Source organism: Branchiostoma lanceolatum, chromosome 12 (genome assembly GCF_035083965.1).
Source record: "Branchiostoma lanceolatum isolate klBraLanc5 chromosome 12, klBraLanc5.hap2, whole genome shotgun sequence".
Classification (NCBI taxonomy): domain Eukaryota; kingdom Metazoa; phylum Chordata; class Leptocardii; order Amphioxiformes; family Branchiostomatidae; genus Branchiostoma; species Branchiostoma lanceolatum.
The window spans coordinates 1,488,859-1,505,867 of NC_089733.1; the positions used below are offsets into that span (position 1 = coordinate 1,488,859).

The 17,009-nt window shown below is 40.8% G+C and overlaps 1 protein-coding gene across 3 annotated transcripts; it reads left to right on the top strand.

Moving 5' to 3' along the window:
- Positions 1-436: 436 nt before the first annotated feature.
- On the top strand, positions 437-16,790 carry LOC136446543 (major facilitator superfamily domain-containing protein 6-like). 3 transcript variants are annotated; one of them, XM_066444950.1, is made up of 13 exons: positions 437-554; positions 1,036-1,278; positions 7,061-7,178; positions 7,474-7,684; positions 8,061-8,146; positions 8,660-8,852; positions 10,120-10,597; positions 10,871-11,059; positions 12,896-13,049; positions 13,319-13,472; positions 14,510-14,713; positions 15,201-15,436; positions 15,763-16,790. In XM_066444950.1, the coding sequence occupies exons 3-13, from the start codon at positions 7,116-7,118 to the stop codon at positions 15,928-15,930; spliced, it is 2,136 nt and encodes a 711-aa protein (XP_066301047.1). In that variant the 5' UTR covers positions 437-554; positions 1,036-1,278; positions 7,061-7,115; the 3' UTR covers positions 15,931-16,790. The 3 variants fall into 3 exon arrangements, with proteins under 3 accessions (XP_066301047.1, XP_066301049.1, XP_066301046.1); XM_066444949.1 differs by lacking the exon at positions 437-554 and having other exon boundaries at positions 836-1,278; XM_066444952.1 differs by lacking the exons at positions 437-554; positions 7,061-7,178 and having other exon boundaries at positions 835-1,278.
- The last annotated feature ends 219 nt before the right edge of the window (positions 16,791-17,009 follow it).

Genomic DNA, 17,009 nt, shown 5'->3' on the forward strand with positions numbered 1-17,009 from the left:
TTGATATACAACATTTAAACAGACATTTGTAGGGTCAGCTACAATTTTACAGATTTTCAAAGATAAAACCTCTGATACATAAAGTAACAATAATGTACACATGTTGATATTAAGTGCTAAAATCATTAGCAGAGTCGGCTACAATAAACTTCAGTAACTTCCTTTGGCAGATTTTACTTAAAAAACAGGAGAAACCATTGCACACTTTTAAACCAAGGGGGGTAATTTCTTTGCCTAAACGTGGACAAAACACCAGCTTTTTTTAAAAGCTCTTGTTTTCTATGCATAGCCCCAGTCCTCAGCTTAGCAGCTGGGCTGTCAGTTATTACTTGACAGGACGCTGTCGTACAGCACTGAGGGGGGGCGTTATTGGGTTGGCCGACTGCTACCCGACGGGGCTGAATCGCAAGGGTCTGGAGGCTGCCGTTTCGGCGCCAAGGTGACCTCAATACGGTGCGGCCATTGAACTGTATAGTTATGAACCACTCACACCGGGAAGAACCCCTACTCTTTTCGATTAGTTATACTGTTATGGAAAGCTAACTATTGAAGTGGTAAGTTTCACAAGTGGGTTATGATAACTTTTCAAACGTGTGAATATTTATATATTCCATAGAAGTTTTAACGTTAAGTGTTATATTATCCTGTAGACAATTTCGACTTTGTTTATATAATAGTTGTGTCATCTGCATCAAAGAGGTTACATTCAATTTCGGTATGAAAATATCTATACCTCCTTTATCTACACGGCGGTGTGTCCCCAGGGACCTGTGTCACAGCATTTAGGACGATCTGTTGTCGACAACTTATTAGGACGAGGCCTGTTGGGCGAGCCTGACAGCAATGGTTACCGCCCCAATGTAAATTCATTTTGTCCCCCCAGGGCGGTTTTAAAATCTTGGTCTTCCAAGCAAAGTATGCTCTTGTTTGCACCTTTCACCTTAGTTTTCGAGTGCTAGATGGTATTTTCCCCACCTGTCCACTTGTTAAACAAGACGAGGGAAAGGCGTAAAAAAAACTCCCACGTCTGCTTAGAAGTTGTCTGCAGACTTGCCTGGGGCAGATTCTTCGAGCAACACCAAAGCGCATGCGTCAGAACACCGGAAAGACGGGTTGTGGAGACTTGGGAGAAAGGTGTCAGGAATCAATAGTTACCAGTCATTCCCCTACGCACAAAGTCACTCCAGCGATCAGTGGCCTACTCGTGAAATGACAGTTCAGACGACATTCCGAAAACATACAAGGTGACGGCAGAGGAACCGTCGTCAGCGCACTCAGGTGGGTGGATCTACATGCATGTCACATTGAAGTTATTCATGATCAACAGCTGTGGACAGAAATGCTAAAACGCCGACACGCATATTAGTTTCCATTTCTGACATGTGTATTGGAACTCTTGGCGTTGATTGAAGCAAATCCAACATAATTCTAGTACTCCAAGCAGGAAGAGCGGTTTTGTACGCTTGTCTTAAGTTTATTTGGGAAGAAATATGACAAAATTACATGCAAAGTTATTGGTTCTGGTTCACACCAAATCATATAAACATTTGAAATTTTTCACTCATCTTATATATCCTTGTTTATCTAAAGCTTACAAACAAAACCATTTGTTGCAAATTTGGCCTGTCCCTTCCACCCAGAAACGTTCTATCTAAAACCCCCTGTTTTAATCACCTGTTCTAACCAAATGACTTGTACACAACTGCATGACCTACGGGCTAACCTCGTCAAACCTGTCTTCACCCGGTTGCTGTTTATCCAACATAACCAGTGCCCCACAACTAAGCACAAACGACAGGCATAAACGGGTACTAGTATCAGGACAACTCGGCCCCTGGGACAACTCGGCCCCTAGCCATTCAGGACAACTCGGCCCCTAGCTCAGGACAACTCGGCCCCTAGCTCAGGACAACTCGGCACCGAGCCCCAAAACTGGCATATAGATCAGCTAACAGAACAGAAACTTTTTAAAATCCATGTGAGGAATAAAACATGTTTAACTGCAAAACATTTCGTCTAAAAAAATAGGAAATTGTGGAACCCTGCAGGTCACTTCGCCAGAACGCTTGAATATCAATAAGGAAGTTTTATCATCTCGGTTGTCTCGACGCGTTTTGAAAGCCTACAAACTGTTAAAATCTATAACCAACAAAACAGAATGAACTGCTATACATTTAGTTTCATCGGTAATAAGTTATAAGCACTTTCATAACAGAACATAAGCGTAGCGAGTTCGTGAAAGAGCGTCGAAAATACCCAAAAAATGGCGTCGCCGCACCTGCCCGCAACATGTTTTTGACGGTCTTGTAACGCTTGAGACTTACGAAAATACAAAAATGCTTATGTATGGACTGAGTTTTGTTTCTTAAGAGTCATTGCATGAGAAAACCAGGCAGAGGTGGGAAGATGGGGGTCGGCCAAACCAGCTTATACTTTGTATGTGTGATAGGTATGTAGAACTATGAACAGCCATATAATTAAAACCCTCCAGCTATTTTTCGTTATGGCGTTCTGGGACCCTCCTCCGAGACCCTCAAAAATCCAACAATTTATGGCTGAAAATTACTGAAATTGCAATGGCTACCCTGACAATTCTGATTAAGATACGATTATAAATTTTATATTTCCATATAGCATGGGTTCCCTAGTTTTACCTACAAAAAGTTGAAGGTGAAGCATTGAAGTTAAAAGGGTATACTAGGGGGTTACCAAAACCAATGAAAGCAGAATTTTCATCTCTTTGAATTTTAGTCATCTTTAAGGGGCATTATCTGCCCTGGGCAGTGGCTTTGGAGAATGGTTTTACTGTTGCTGGAGAGAGGAACATCTACTAATTCAAAAACAAGCATCGTTTAATTGGGATACTCATAACGCGAGCTGTGAATGGGGGCTCTTTATGGGGATTTTTCGGGTTTGGGGCTATAATAAATCAGGTTGTGACGTCTCACTACGGGGTATGTTATGGCAATTTTTTCTGTCGCTGGGTGAAAACCATGCATAATTGTCATTAAATGCTAGCACAAATCAGAAATGTTGATTTGGGCTCTACATGGGGGATATAAGGATACTTAAAAAGTAAATTAAGCTTGTTTTGCACATTTTACAGTTGCTTTTTAAGAAGTTAATCAGTAAATTACTTACTAAAAAAGAATATGCAATTTTGAAGTGGTCAATAGTGAAAAGGCTATGTATGGGGGTTATCAGGACTAGTATGGGGGTTATCTGGACCCCACGGCCCACATATGTGATATCACTGGTACACGCAGCTATATGTAAAATCAAGAAACAAGACAGTCACTATAACAAATGTCAGGGAACAGTTTTAAGCTAAATATATATTATATACTTATCAATTTCGGTCAGTACATGAATCATAATGAAATCAACAGATTGTACATTGCAGTTGCAATTGTTCCATTTCAAAGAACATTCAATATTTGGTATCAAGCATTCTCGAAGAACTCAGCCAATGACTGTAACTACTAATTTCAATCTCTTTTACCCATTTAAAAAATCTAAAATGATACAATCCACCCAATTCATGCAATACAAGGCACCTGGCTATTGGCTAGCGGGACAGCCAGGTACTTGGGAGCTAAGTGGTTTAAGTACTATGCTACAACTGCAATAGTTTTGAATATTGTTTAACCAATACAGTATCAATTGAAAGCTAACAGCATTTAATTAAAAAAACACCGAAACATACATTTGCTGTAGGCGGTTAGAGGTTGTTATAATGTTATGGGAATGTGAAATCTCAAAGATTGAAAAAAGTTAAGGGTGTCACTGAAATTCTTTGTATGTATTACTGCTGTAATACAGATAATAGTGTATTGCTAAAAGTAAATGCTTCATAACATAGAAAAGTCCATAGAAACAGCCCAACATGTGCAGGTGCGCAGATGTAGGAGGCTTTCCCGTATACTGGTCGTGTTAATGGCAAGTGGCAAGTACGTGGAAATTGCGATGCGTCACTCCTATCAGCTTCAAGGCATTCGATCAGCCCTTCACATTTGGCGCGTTTGCAGATGTTCGTTTCTCACAAATGATAGATGGTGGCAATAGTTGTATTTTGTATTATCCCATTCATACATTAAGAAATCAAACCCCGCATTAGTACCGTAGATATAGAAACTTACTGTAGAATAGCAATATAGAATGACTTTGTATTCATGTATACCTTTGTTTTACCTTACATTTGTATTTCGACATTGTTGTCAACATGCAATTAGCCTACGGGCATGAATTTGCAATAAACTATTAATTCATTTCATCCTCTGTGAGGTGACACAAGTTTCTCTACAAGTCCCTGTGAAGTATGACAGAATAAAGATCATCATCCTGTAAACCAACATCCTCCTTAATCACCTTCTTGAGAGTCAGACTGAGTGAAGAACAAGTTGATGTGCATGATCTTGGACTTCAATTTTTGCATAATGATATTCATCTGTTCAACGCGTATGTCTGTTTCAATGGTCCTATGGCATGATTATAGGAATTGCATCCATTTTGTAAATGCATGTAGCATAAAAATTTCAATATGGTTTGTGTAACCGTGGGAAAGAAAATTACATTACATGCTACAGTAATGGGCTACGTTTTTGAGAACACTTTGAAAGTTTTATAATCTGTAAACTGCAGTTTGTTGAATTCAGTATGATACCTGTTCTGATCCTGATTGACCGTCAGAATTATATATATTTAGCTAAAATCTAAAATTGTTCTTGACATTTGTTATAGTCTAATTTCTTTTATTGTCCATATAAAGTATATGTAGCTCTGCACCCATGTGCACGGGTGTGTACCAATGATAATGTGGAGTTCTGATAACCCCCATACATAGTCTTTTTTCATTATGTACCATTTAATGAATGAATATGCATATGATTATTTAGTGTGGAACTAACTAATTCTTAGAGAGCAACTGTAAAATGTGTAAAACAAGCTTAATTTACTTTTTAAGTATCCTTATATCCCCCATGTAGAGCCCAAATTAGCATTTCTGATTTGTGCTAGCATTTTATGACAATTATGCATGGTTTTCACCCAGCGACAGAAAAAATTGCCATAACTTACCTCGGAGTGAGACGTCACAACCTGATTTATTATAGCCCCAAACCCGAAAAATCCCCATAAAGAGCCCCCATTCACAGCTCGCGTTATGAGTATCCCAATTAAACGACGATTGGTTTTGAAGTAGTAGATGTTCCTCTCTCCAGCAACAGTAAAACCATTCTCCAAAGCCACTGCCCAGGGCAGATAATGCCCCTTAAAGATGACTAAAATTCAAAGTGATGGAAATTCTGCTTTCATTGGTTTTGGTAACCCCCTAGTATACCCTCTTAACTTCAATGCTTCACCTTCAACTTTTAGTAGGTAAAACTAAGGAACCCATGCTATATGGAAATATAAAATTTATAATCGTATCTTAATCAGAATTGTCAGGGTAGCCATTGCAATTTCAGTAATTTTCAGCCATAAATTGTTGGATTTTTGGATTCCACTTATCAGCCTGTCAGATCGGTAGAATTGTCATTCTTCGAGCCCCAAATACACTTATCATGCACTGAGTAATTGGTGCCGGGTTGTCCTGAGCTTGGTGCCGAGTTGTCTTGAATGGCCAGGGGCCGAGTTGTCTCGGAATCGCATAAACGTTAATAAAGCATTAGTCTCTAATACTCCCAGATCGGAAGGATGAGTGTATGAATGTGTAGACAAGATTTGACGTGAAGGAAATTTGCAGACACAACGCTGACACAGTCCTCTGAGAATTAATCTTATAATATCGCAATCAATCGTGAATAGATTACAACGTAGGATTGTTTTGCTTTTTTCCTAACAAGTCAAACCTTCGATGATAAAAACAGTACATGAGTCAGGAAATGGTTACGATTTTCGTTTGTTTGGCGACAGCTTGTGATGAATCTTACCACGTGTAGGTGACAATTGTACTTAGTCTAGTAAGTAGTAGTAGTAGTAGTAGACTGGTTTATTTCACTCAAGGTGGACAAAAACTGTTTGTAGCCCATAGGGCTAAATTGTACAGCTGTTTACATCCAACATTTGCATACATTATTATAAAAGTCACATAATTGTACAGCATTCTAAAAGGCATTAATAAAAACAATACTAATTGAACATAACCAACATTTTCTGTTGGAAAAACAAACGAAAATGGACAATTTTTACAGAAGAGCTCGATCCAATACAAGTCGAATTAAATTTAGGGCACAGGACAGTTACATGTACACGGCATTTAAAATATTCAATAAAGATGGAGCAGGGCTAGTTAGGTAACGCTTAGTCCCAGTAGGCAGTTTATACAGTCGGGTATGTCTCAGATTCATGTTGTGTGGCTGGTTGACAGCTGGGGAAAGCCAGGATGCATATCTGCCAGATTTGGTAATCGCACGAGCAAAGTCCTGGCACAGAGTCAGTCTACGTTCAGATAGGCGTTGCAGGTTGAGAGAGACCAGGGCGTCGGAGTATGAGTAATATAATGTGTTGTTTATATTCCACACAACAGTACTTAAATGTACAAATTCGTGAAGCTTGTGTGAAACCAAAGTACAACAGTTTCTGATTATGCTCAACAACAATAGTAGTATGATTCAATCAATATACAAGGACGGCTCAAAAAAACGTACTCGATCCCAGGGAGTATTGACCATAAGGAGCCGAAGCTCCCGATGACTTAATGGTCAACTGATGATCTCGTTTGTGAGTCGCATAAATCCAATCAAGTGTGTAAAATTTAACTATCATGTGTGCGAGTGTATGCACATGACGTCACATCGATCCGCCATGCTAGTTCGTTGAACCTGGCAGTCATCAGTTGCATGACATGCATAAGGTGCCATATTTATGTAAATTCAGCTACGTACGCAATGTTTATATTTACCCGGCAATTCCCAGGTTTAACGTCATGCACGTGCAAACACGTTACAGAATGAGATGATCGTTTTATAGGAAAATAATCTTCTTTTCATATAACCTAAAGGAAAGTATATCGTTTCATATCTTGTACAACAATCTGCTTTTCATATTTTTTTTCTTCCAGTTTATTCAGCGCCAATTGACAATATCATAAAGAAACTGAGAAGGAAAGCACAGTCATGACGACATCTTACAAAAAGCGGCCGGACTTTTTCTTACGACGAAATGCGTCTTTTGATGATGTAAGTTATTTCTGGTTTATATTTTGTCAATAATAATATCAATGCCATCTCTTGCTTATAATTTTTTGTTCAGAATTTATCATTTCACATAATTCAGCTGAGCAGAACTATAGCAGAACACTCGACACTCACACTGTGTTGTCCTGTAGACTTCCAGCATTGAGAGTCAGTTCACATGAAATTCCGCGATGGCAAAAAAGGCTCCTCCTCATGGTGTATCATGACTGTAGTAGTGCATCATATCTTTTGGAAATACATGACGTTACCTCACAATAAACTGCCTCCTCCACAACAGGTTGACGACGCGTCGTCTATCATGACAGAAACCACGGTGGACACAGTAGACGACAGCGGACCCGTGGGGAAGTTCAAACAATGCTGCAACATCGACAAGTCCTTGCTCATTGTCAAACTCTTCTATTCGTTCTTCTACGGCGCCGTGGCAGCCTTCATACCCTACCTTAGTATCTTCTACAAGCAGATGGGCATGACGCCGTTACAAATCGGTATGTGTCAGGGAACACGATTAGTTCGCAGAAATTGTTGGATATAGCAACAGAAGTTGGTCAAAGCCTACTCACTGGCAAAAAAGGACATCAATGGCAATCTTAGAAAAACTTTTAGACATAAGAGAAAAAAAGTTAAAATCTTCGACATAATGACATGTTCAGTCGAACATTTGAGCTTCTTCAGGTATGTTTTGTCCCACCTCGTGACTTTGGGACATGTGAGGCTAAAGTGGGCCCAGGTGAAAGGTGGCGGAAGTCTGTATCGCCCGCCGTCCCGGTAACGTGGAGGTTGGCGGGCTCTGCAATTCGTGCACATGATTCCATATAACAATTGATTGTCATAAATTATTTTTTTATTTATTATCATGACCAGGTATGATCAGTGGGTTCCGGCCGTTCGTCAGTATTTTCGCCGGGCCCCTGTGGGGGATTGTGGCTGACAGGTTCCAAATTAGAAAGGTAACTTCACAACATGTGCCGTTTTATATCATCAAACTTTGCGGCACAGCAATTATATACGGTACAAAATATGCTACATAACAAGACCTACGGGACTACTCTACCTTGTAAAAAGACTGCAATTTGGGATGAGAATGTGTTTGTACAATTATTGATAAAATTTTAGGCATTTTATACATATACATTGTCCTCTATGCACAATGCAGGGGTTGTCACATGTCAACATGTACTAGATGATTTAATGCAATCGGACCGATTTCTTGTTTTCCGTTTCATGTACATCAGTAAATTCTTGCATGATATGGGGAAAATTAAATCTTTGACTCATCCAAGTACAATGTATTAATCAACAACATGTAGTTTGTTTCACAAGTAAGTAGTTCATAGTGGTTAGTAGTGGTTGCAAAGTTAGTAGTTTGTAAGCACAAAATCCACATTTTTGAATAATAATTTAGCCACATTCAATTTTACACCGTTTAAGACTCCATGTTTATTATCCCACCATTCCTTCAGGTTATATTGATAGTGTCCCTGATGGCGTGGATAGTGATGGGCCTGGTGATCGGGCTCCTCCCCCCGGCCACACCCGCACCCTGCCCGCTGGACGCCAAACAGTACGTCGGTACAAAGTTATGGCCGAAGACACTCGAGCCTGCCAAGTCAGAGGCCACGCACAAGACACGATACCCTTTCTACGCCACTATGGGTATGTCCTTTTGTCAGTCTGTCTATCTGTCAGTGTTCACAGTGCAGTTGCTATATGTCCCGCCAGGCGGCGTTTACCCTCTGTGTGGGTGAAATCTGCCATTACATCTGTCAGTAAACTGCCGACTATAGAAATTTTAGTTTTGCTCTAAGTCTTAATTCAAAGCGTTTTGAATGATACAAACTTCATAAATACGACATGTGCATGTTTCGTAATAATGGGTGTGTGTGAAATGTGAGTGTATGCATGAAATACTTTCATTTGCGTTGGTCTGACTTTCTTACTACAGTGTACTTTGTTTTGTAATTCACATGGACTTCATCCTCCCCACCCCTCCTTCCGTCTTCATGATTTTGCTTTGCTGCTAACCGAATTTTTGGCGGCGCCTCAGGGGCGAATCTAATGGTATAGTAGTATTGTGTGCAATTGTACAGGAATGTGAAAGTCCACGGGACGATAACTCAAGAATGCCTGAATGGATTGTCATATTTGGTAGGTGGGTAGGTCTTTGTGAGACCTTGAAATGATTGGATTTTGGGCCCCCTAGCGACTTTCTATGGTACTGTAGGGGAACTTTCGCTTTTGAAATCTCGTGTTTTGAACATGCTATGGTCATGATTTTTTAGTGGTGGATAGCTCTTTGTTGGGAAAATAGGTCCTGTAGATTTGGACCCCCTATCCGCTTTTTTTAAACTACAGGAGTTGATTTGGTCTCAGACCTTGAAAGCGAATAACACAAGAAGGGGCTGACGAATCATCATGGTTTTTGGTATGTAGATACCAATTTACACAATTATATGCAAGTTATGCAAATCAATATCGAATTTGCAGAAGTAATGAGGAAAGTTTATAAATCAGCTGCATTCCATTATAGAACTCTCAAACACATGACATATGTAACTGAGAAAGAGATAACTATCGATAGATATCAATTATAAAAATGAATACCTAATTTGCATAATCAATGACAAAATACTATAAATCCATAATGGTAAACGATGGGGATTACATTCTTTCAACATTTGGAAGCTAAGTAAATGTGGCCATTATTAGACATAACTCTTGCATATGAGGGCACCATTTACAGGAATGAGGAAATGGTACAATATCCTTTTTTGTGAAGACAAGACTTTCATACATCGGACAAGTTGTGTTATTTGGGTAGAGAAGGTGATCAACTAATATAATCTGTGCAAGCGAGTTCCTTATTTGCATGTGGGCTGAAAACGAATTGCCAATCCTGTTATATTTCTTTTTGCACCTACAGATTCTACGGGTCTAGACGGTCCGCCACTTAGTTTCTTCGTCTTAGATCTCTTCCCGCGACCGCCGCCGTTCAAGTCGGGTGCCAAGTTACTGAGAGCCGAGCCGCCATCACGGGATAAACGGGCCACAAGCAACGTTACGGCGGCCGCCCCCACCACACCGGCTGTCACGAAGAACATCCCCACACCGTTACTGACGACCCAAAAGAACGTCACTCCTGCTCAATCAACAGAGCAGAAGAAATCACCCAAAAATTCGACGAAAAAGCCACCAACAAACCCCAAAACAAAACCACCATCTAAAAAACCAACATCAAAACCAAAGCCAAAACCAACACCAAAAAAGCTAACAACAAAACCAACAACAAATAAGGCAACAACGCCCCAAAAAACAACAAAAAAGAAGGAAACACTCAAACCGACACCAGATGAGATGATAACGAAAACTTTAGCAAGGATGTTGGACCCGAGCGACCACAGGTATTCATCCCTTCAGTTTTCATTTCCCACTTTTCTAACGAAGAAACATACACAGTTTAACTAAGTTCAACCGCTAAGTTTTTGTAAACGCGCCAAGTTCTCTTTTTTTACTGTATCCAGGAAGAATGGATTAGCTTTTTTTGTCATCTGTGCCATTTCAAATATGACTTTTTCCGGTAAAAATGCCCATGATCATGGTCGAGATTTGTCATCGAACTGCAAACAAAGCACGTGGCGTGGCGTTTACATTACAATTCCTTTGTGCGCCTGTAGCTGGATGTTCGAGGCTGCCAGCCAGAGAACACTGTTCCTGACGTACCTCATCATCACGCTCCTGGCCGAGATCTTCTGGTCAGCGGCCTTCGCCATGGCTGACGTGGCGACTCTTAGGATCCTGGGAACGGGACGGATATCAGAGTACGGCGAACAGCGCTGGGCGGGCTCCCTGGGACACGGGGTTTGGTGAGGCTTCTTTTTTTCACTCCGGGAAGGAGGATCACCTCCTGGAGGAGTATTGCACACATTCGCAGCTACAACTCACGATCCCATTGCTGCATTGGTATGTAACTTGGCACATCGTCTGCTAGGTTGTGCGTGATGATGCACGTTACCTTTTTTTTTTACACCGTAGCTGCTTTTATCGTTTAATGTAATATTTCAAAAGCACCGTCGTCCTCTGAATAGTTGCGCCACCCGGTGTTTGATGCGTGGTTTCAATTATGGACTCAAAGCAGATGTTAGGCTGTGGCTTCTTACACTGCCTGTAACTGCCTGTATATGAGATAGAGAGGAATGTCGAAAGATATCACTTATGCAAATGAAGACCTAATTTGCATAATTGATAAGAACATACTATAATTCCGTAGTGGTGACCAATGTGAATTTCATTCGTGCGGCATTTTGAAGTCAAATAAAGGGCCTTATTTGCATAGTTTATCAGCAAATGCTACAATAGCATTCTTTGCTAAGAGGAGACTTTCATACTTTGACAAGTTGTTTCTTTCTGGGTCTGTGTCTTCTCCTCTATAAATCAAGATCCTTTTGATGAATTTGTCTGAAATTTGGCATGTTAGTAGTTAAAGAGGGTATCAAACACCTCAGCCACGCCGCAAACGCTGAGGATTGTGTCCTACGGACTCTTGTTTTAATTTGCCATTAGGTCATGTTGATTTGATAATACGGATGACATCCGCGTGAGCATCAATTTAAAACAACGTTTTCGGCCATACTGTAAATTGTACAAAGCAGCTGCAAAATGAGAAAATATATGCTGTGAATTGCGGAAAAGGGATACTAACGTAGTAGTATGCCAAAGTCAATTCCAACGTCAAAGAAGAAGATATACTAGATGTGAAATAACAAAAATGAATGATATATAACCCCTCGGGGCACGAACATACAATAAAGGTCTTCAATCAATCAATCAATCATTATTCGGTACACCATACTATGTGTTTAGTTTTGTTCATCCTTCCTGTCAACGTAGATTTCATAATAAAGGCAACGCTCGTATAATTTATGAGGTCCCCAGAAGATCATCAATATAATCAAATCAGCATGGCCTTAAATATCCGCAATTAGGCTTGAGCTCACATCCCAAACTTGATTTAAGTGTTTTCAGCATTTGGGGCAAATGCCCAGTGTCGGGCTAGCCAGGGTACCATCCTCCGTTGTGACCGCTGGCTCAATTGTTTTGCTTGCTATACTCTATGGGTAGTAAGTGAAACTAGTGGTTACTATGGAGGATGGTACGTTAGAGACATAACATTAGAACATACAAGATCAAAGGGAACATGCACTGTGCATCACGGATCCAAATTTGAATACATAAACGTAACTTACATACAGGTAAACGGGAGCTGTGTTGTCAGCTCTAAGTAGAGTTGACAATACAACACCGAAGAAACCGTGTTTTTTGTTACCTCGATCCGGGAAGTTTTCTTATTTTGCATAATTAGATTGAAAGCGCTAGACTTCTTTTCTAGTAAATGGTGGGAATTACATACATGTGACATGTGCAAGTTAGTTGAAGGTACAGGCATAGATTATGTACATGTACTAGTCATTTGCCTGATTTATGATGAAATGTAAACGTGGTATTCTGGCAAAGTAAAGGACTTTTACACATACAATATAAGGCCATCATTTAAAGTAGATCATGCTTAATACAGCCTTATTTGTATTATCATTGAGACAAGGCAAACAACAAATCTACAAAGGTTCAAAATATTTCATGGTGGTACTAGGTCTCCGAACCCTTGTTAAACAATGATTTGTTACCACTTCTCCCTCCCACAGGTCCCTGTCCATCGGGTACATCCTGTTCTACTCCCGTCAGAACGTGACGAAGTGCGGCATAGTCCTGACAATCACAGACTACAGCCTCATGTTCTTCACGTTCGCTGGGCTGATCGGAGCTGCCCTCGTCATCGCGATATTCTTGCCTTTTCTGGTACGTAACGTCTTCTTGTATCAGTCACGCTCAAGATTTACTGATGGCAGACTTAGACTTACTTCAAGCAAAAGATTCACGGAAGTTAAGCCGGACCAACAGTCTCACTAAAGATGCCAGTCCCGATTGCTCAAGACCTATATTATAAATGTTTACCTTTACCACATGTTCTTGGATCATACTATGAACTACTTGGAGTGCATAATGTCACGAGTTAACTAAATAGTCTTTAGAAAGCCTTGTTACGTAGATTCTGTATTTTCCCATAGGAAGGATCAGAACACAGTAGCCCGCATGCCATGCGAGCGGCCTTGAATCTGTTCTGTTCCGCTCACTACGGCTCTATTCTCCTGACTACAGTCTTCTTTGGGATGTGCTACGGTATCATATGGGGCTACATCTACTGGCACCTAGAGAATATAGGTATGTAGGACCTGCACAGTTCCCCGGGCCCGTTGATACAGTTCAGAAATAGAGATTCACAGACATAAAGATAATGAATGCACAATGAACCAAAACTTGACAAACTTCATTCATTGGAGAATGTCACAGAAACAAATCTTTATACTAATATATAGTGCAATTTTTCTGTAACATACATACTGTACATTTCAAAAATCAGTTTTGCCCCAGAGAAAGGGGGATTGATATTCTACGATTAACGTTACAAGTCGATGAATAGATCCACAAACGCATTGAAAAATCATTTCATGATGATGATGAAATGCAACTCGACCCTTATCCCGTTCACAAAATGACTTTAAACTGGACAATATCCATTTGAAAGTCGTGCTGTATCAGGCAATGGTCTGTTCAGCACCAGGGACAGGACAACTCATGTGAAAATTTAGTTTTGAATCACAATTCTGAAATCTTGTCAATATCAAGGCACCATAACGTCCAGCTAGATATTTGAATGTCCCATCACACTTAAGCGGGTATCTCAATGGACTGCGAAAAATTATTGCGGCAACATTGCGAATTTTTCGCCAATCTTCCCTTGCGGTCACACTGACGTGCGACGCATGGATAAAATACGTGACCTCTACAAACAAAATGGCCGCTCTTCAGTTTCGGCTCCAAATTAGATATAATGTAACTTTATTGGAAATCTCAGTTCGGCCTCTGAATTAAAAACAAATGTACAATGATTAATATTTTCAGTGATCGCGCCTGCTGGCGTCTGGTTTATAGTACCATTCGCGCCATGTCACCAATTGCGACTTTCTTTTTAGATCTAATAAACAAATCGCCATTTCAGTCTGCAATTTGGCGCTTATTGGCGCCTGTTTGTACCAGTTGGCGAATGCCTTTCGCAAACAGTCTCAAGAGATACCCGCTTGGTCGATAAGAGTATGGCCAAATTATATCCTTTTTAGACTCAATGCCTTGGGCATTACATGGTTGGGCGAAGGTTTATCCCAACCCTGTATAGTCCAACTAACTAGATGTGTTGGTAGGAGCTGGGCAGAACGTAATGGGCGTGTCCACTGTAGTCACCGCCACAACACAAGTCATCGTGTTCCTGTTCGCCAACCGGCTGTTCAGAGTCATCAGCCACATCGCGATGTTACACCTCACGCTAGTAATCTTCTCTCTCTGCCTCATCTCATACACCATGCTGCCAAACCCATGGTGGGTTGTGGGGGTCGAAGTGTTCCACGGTAAGTTTTGTTGTTGCTGTTTGTTGTCATTCACAGTGTCATTGGTACTACACGCGTACATTCGGATACTCAAGTTGATTCAAAAAGTTTGATACAAACCTACCGCAGGTCTACCGCACACCCTTAACTGGCCTACAAACGTACATATTCTTACAAAAACGAAACTCTTCAAAAGCATAGGAGCCAGACGTATGTGTGTGTGTGTATCTGTTTGTGTTCGCTTGCGTACATGTGTGTGTGTTAATCTCCAAGCAGATCTACACGGTGCACCGAAAATCGTATATGCTAGCCAGATAAGCTCCAGTCAGCCAGATATGCTCCAGTCCGCACAGTGTGTGTATGTGTGTGTGTGTGTGTGTGTGTGTGTGTGTGCGCGCGCGCGCGCGTGTGTGTGTGTGTGTATGTATGTATGTGCTGGTGTGTTTCAATATACAGAATGCTGGAAGAAAATTTAGTGTGGCATTTCTCACCTCCTTGTTCTCGGCAGGGTTTGCGTACGCAGCCACGTGGTGTACACTTGTGACGTACACGGGCCAGGCGGTCCCACCCGCCGCCATCTCTACCGTACAAGGTCTGCTCCACACCGCCTACATGGGCGTGGGCATGGGCAGCGCCAAACTACTAGGCGGCGTTGTTATCAAGTCATACGGCCTGGTCTTCACTTACAAGTCCTTCGCCTGCGCCTGTTTGATCATACTGGCGATCTTTCTTCTAGCACAAACGGTATGTACTCCTGCAGAGATGCAATCTTTTACAGACCATTGGGGAAATCCCATTGTTGAAAACAATTGTAATCATAATGAATTGTTTTCATATCCAGACCCAAATAAACTTCTGTGGGCAAGTAAGTTCAGCAGCCGTCCAACATAGTTTTAAAAGGGGAATATGTTGTGAGTCAGGATACAAAGTTGTAAATCATGCTTCATGCTAACAACATGTTTCTTCTTGTTTTTGTTGCGAATGTTTGCGCACTTCGAAAGCTCATTTTCTGTACTTTGTTGTTAAACGTTGTGTTTATTATCACTCCAAACCCCCAAACCCCCACACAGTGTTCTTACAAGCCTGTACTGGTTGTGGATGAGTACACCGGACAGATACAGAGTCACATGTGCACGTCCTTTCCTCACGACAGTCCCAAACCCGCTAAGTCCTACCTACTGAGGCATCCCGACGACCCCAGGTACGACACTGTCACGACAACGGCGTGGGACAAATAACAGACATACATGTATCTCCACTGCAACGTCCGCAGACTGGACAAGTTTGTGCCTTGATCAGCTCCAACTTCTCAAGCAGGGCTCTATTATCTACTAGTGAATACTTCAGGCTGATATCGTGGGTTTTGTAAGTGGAAAGACTAGTAACAAGTGATAGATTAATTCTTTTGGTAGCTTAATGACATTTTCGAGAGGTATTGTATTTCAGATTTCTGTCCACATTCAAATTCTGTTGAAAACTGCATTTAAAGTATAAAATGTGAGTACATATTCCATGAGGATATATGCCCACAGTGGATAGGAATAGGCTACACACATGGTACTTTTGGGCCTCCCTATGTACTGTACCGCACGGGTACGGGTCTTTCCACTTACCCCTTACAAGACAATAGCTGCGAGAGAAAGGTTGTATTGATTGTGAATTTGACACGTGAACGAAAAGTACATCATTCCTCGCCTGTTTATATATATTGCTAAAAAGTTGAACTCAATCATTTCTATAAGTGTGCATAATTGGCCGATCAAGCTGTCTTCTTCATTCAGCCATTGAACCAATAGGGGTGGAGGGTTATGATTGGTCTACATAGCCTGGCCATATCTAATAGTAATCTATTATTAAACAGGCTGTAAAGGAGACGCCATTTCAGCCTGTGTGTATAGACTATATTCTATATGTTTTGCACAAAGTCCTATACTAGAGAAACATAGATTTGTGGTTGGTATCTGAATTCTATTTGTTTTCTTAAACGTATATGAAATTTGAAAATCGTCTGAGACTGAGAGAAACACATTACGTCATAAGCTTTTTGGTGCCATGACTGTACTGTTCATCAATAAATTCAGTTGGAAGAGGTCTATAACATATCAAGGTCTCTTTATTATCTCCATGAAAAATAGAGATATGATTTTGGGTGTCTCTCTCTCTGATGATTATGTTGACGGATTAAGGGCTAGGGTGACCGATTAAGGGTTATTGCGACGAATCAAGGGTAAGGTTGACGCATTAAGTAAAAGGGTGACGAATTAAGGTCTCTGGTGATGGATTAAGAGTTATGCTGTCGGATTAAAGTTTATGACCA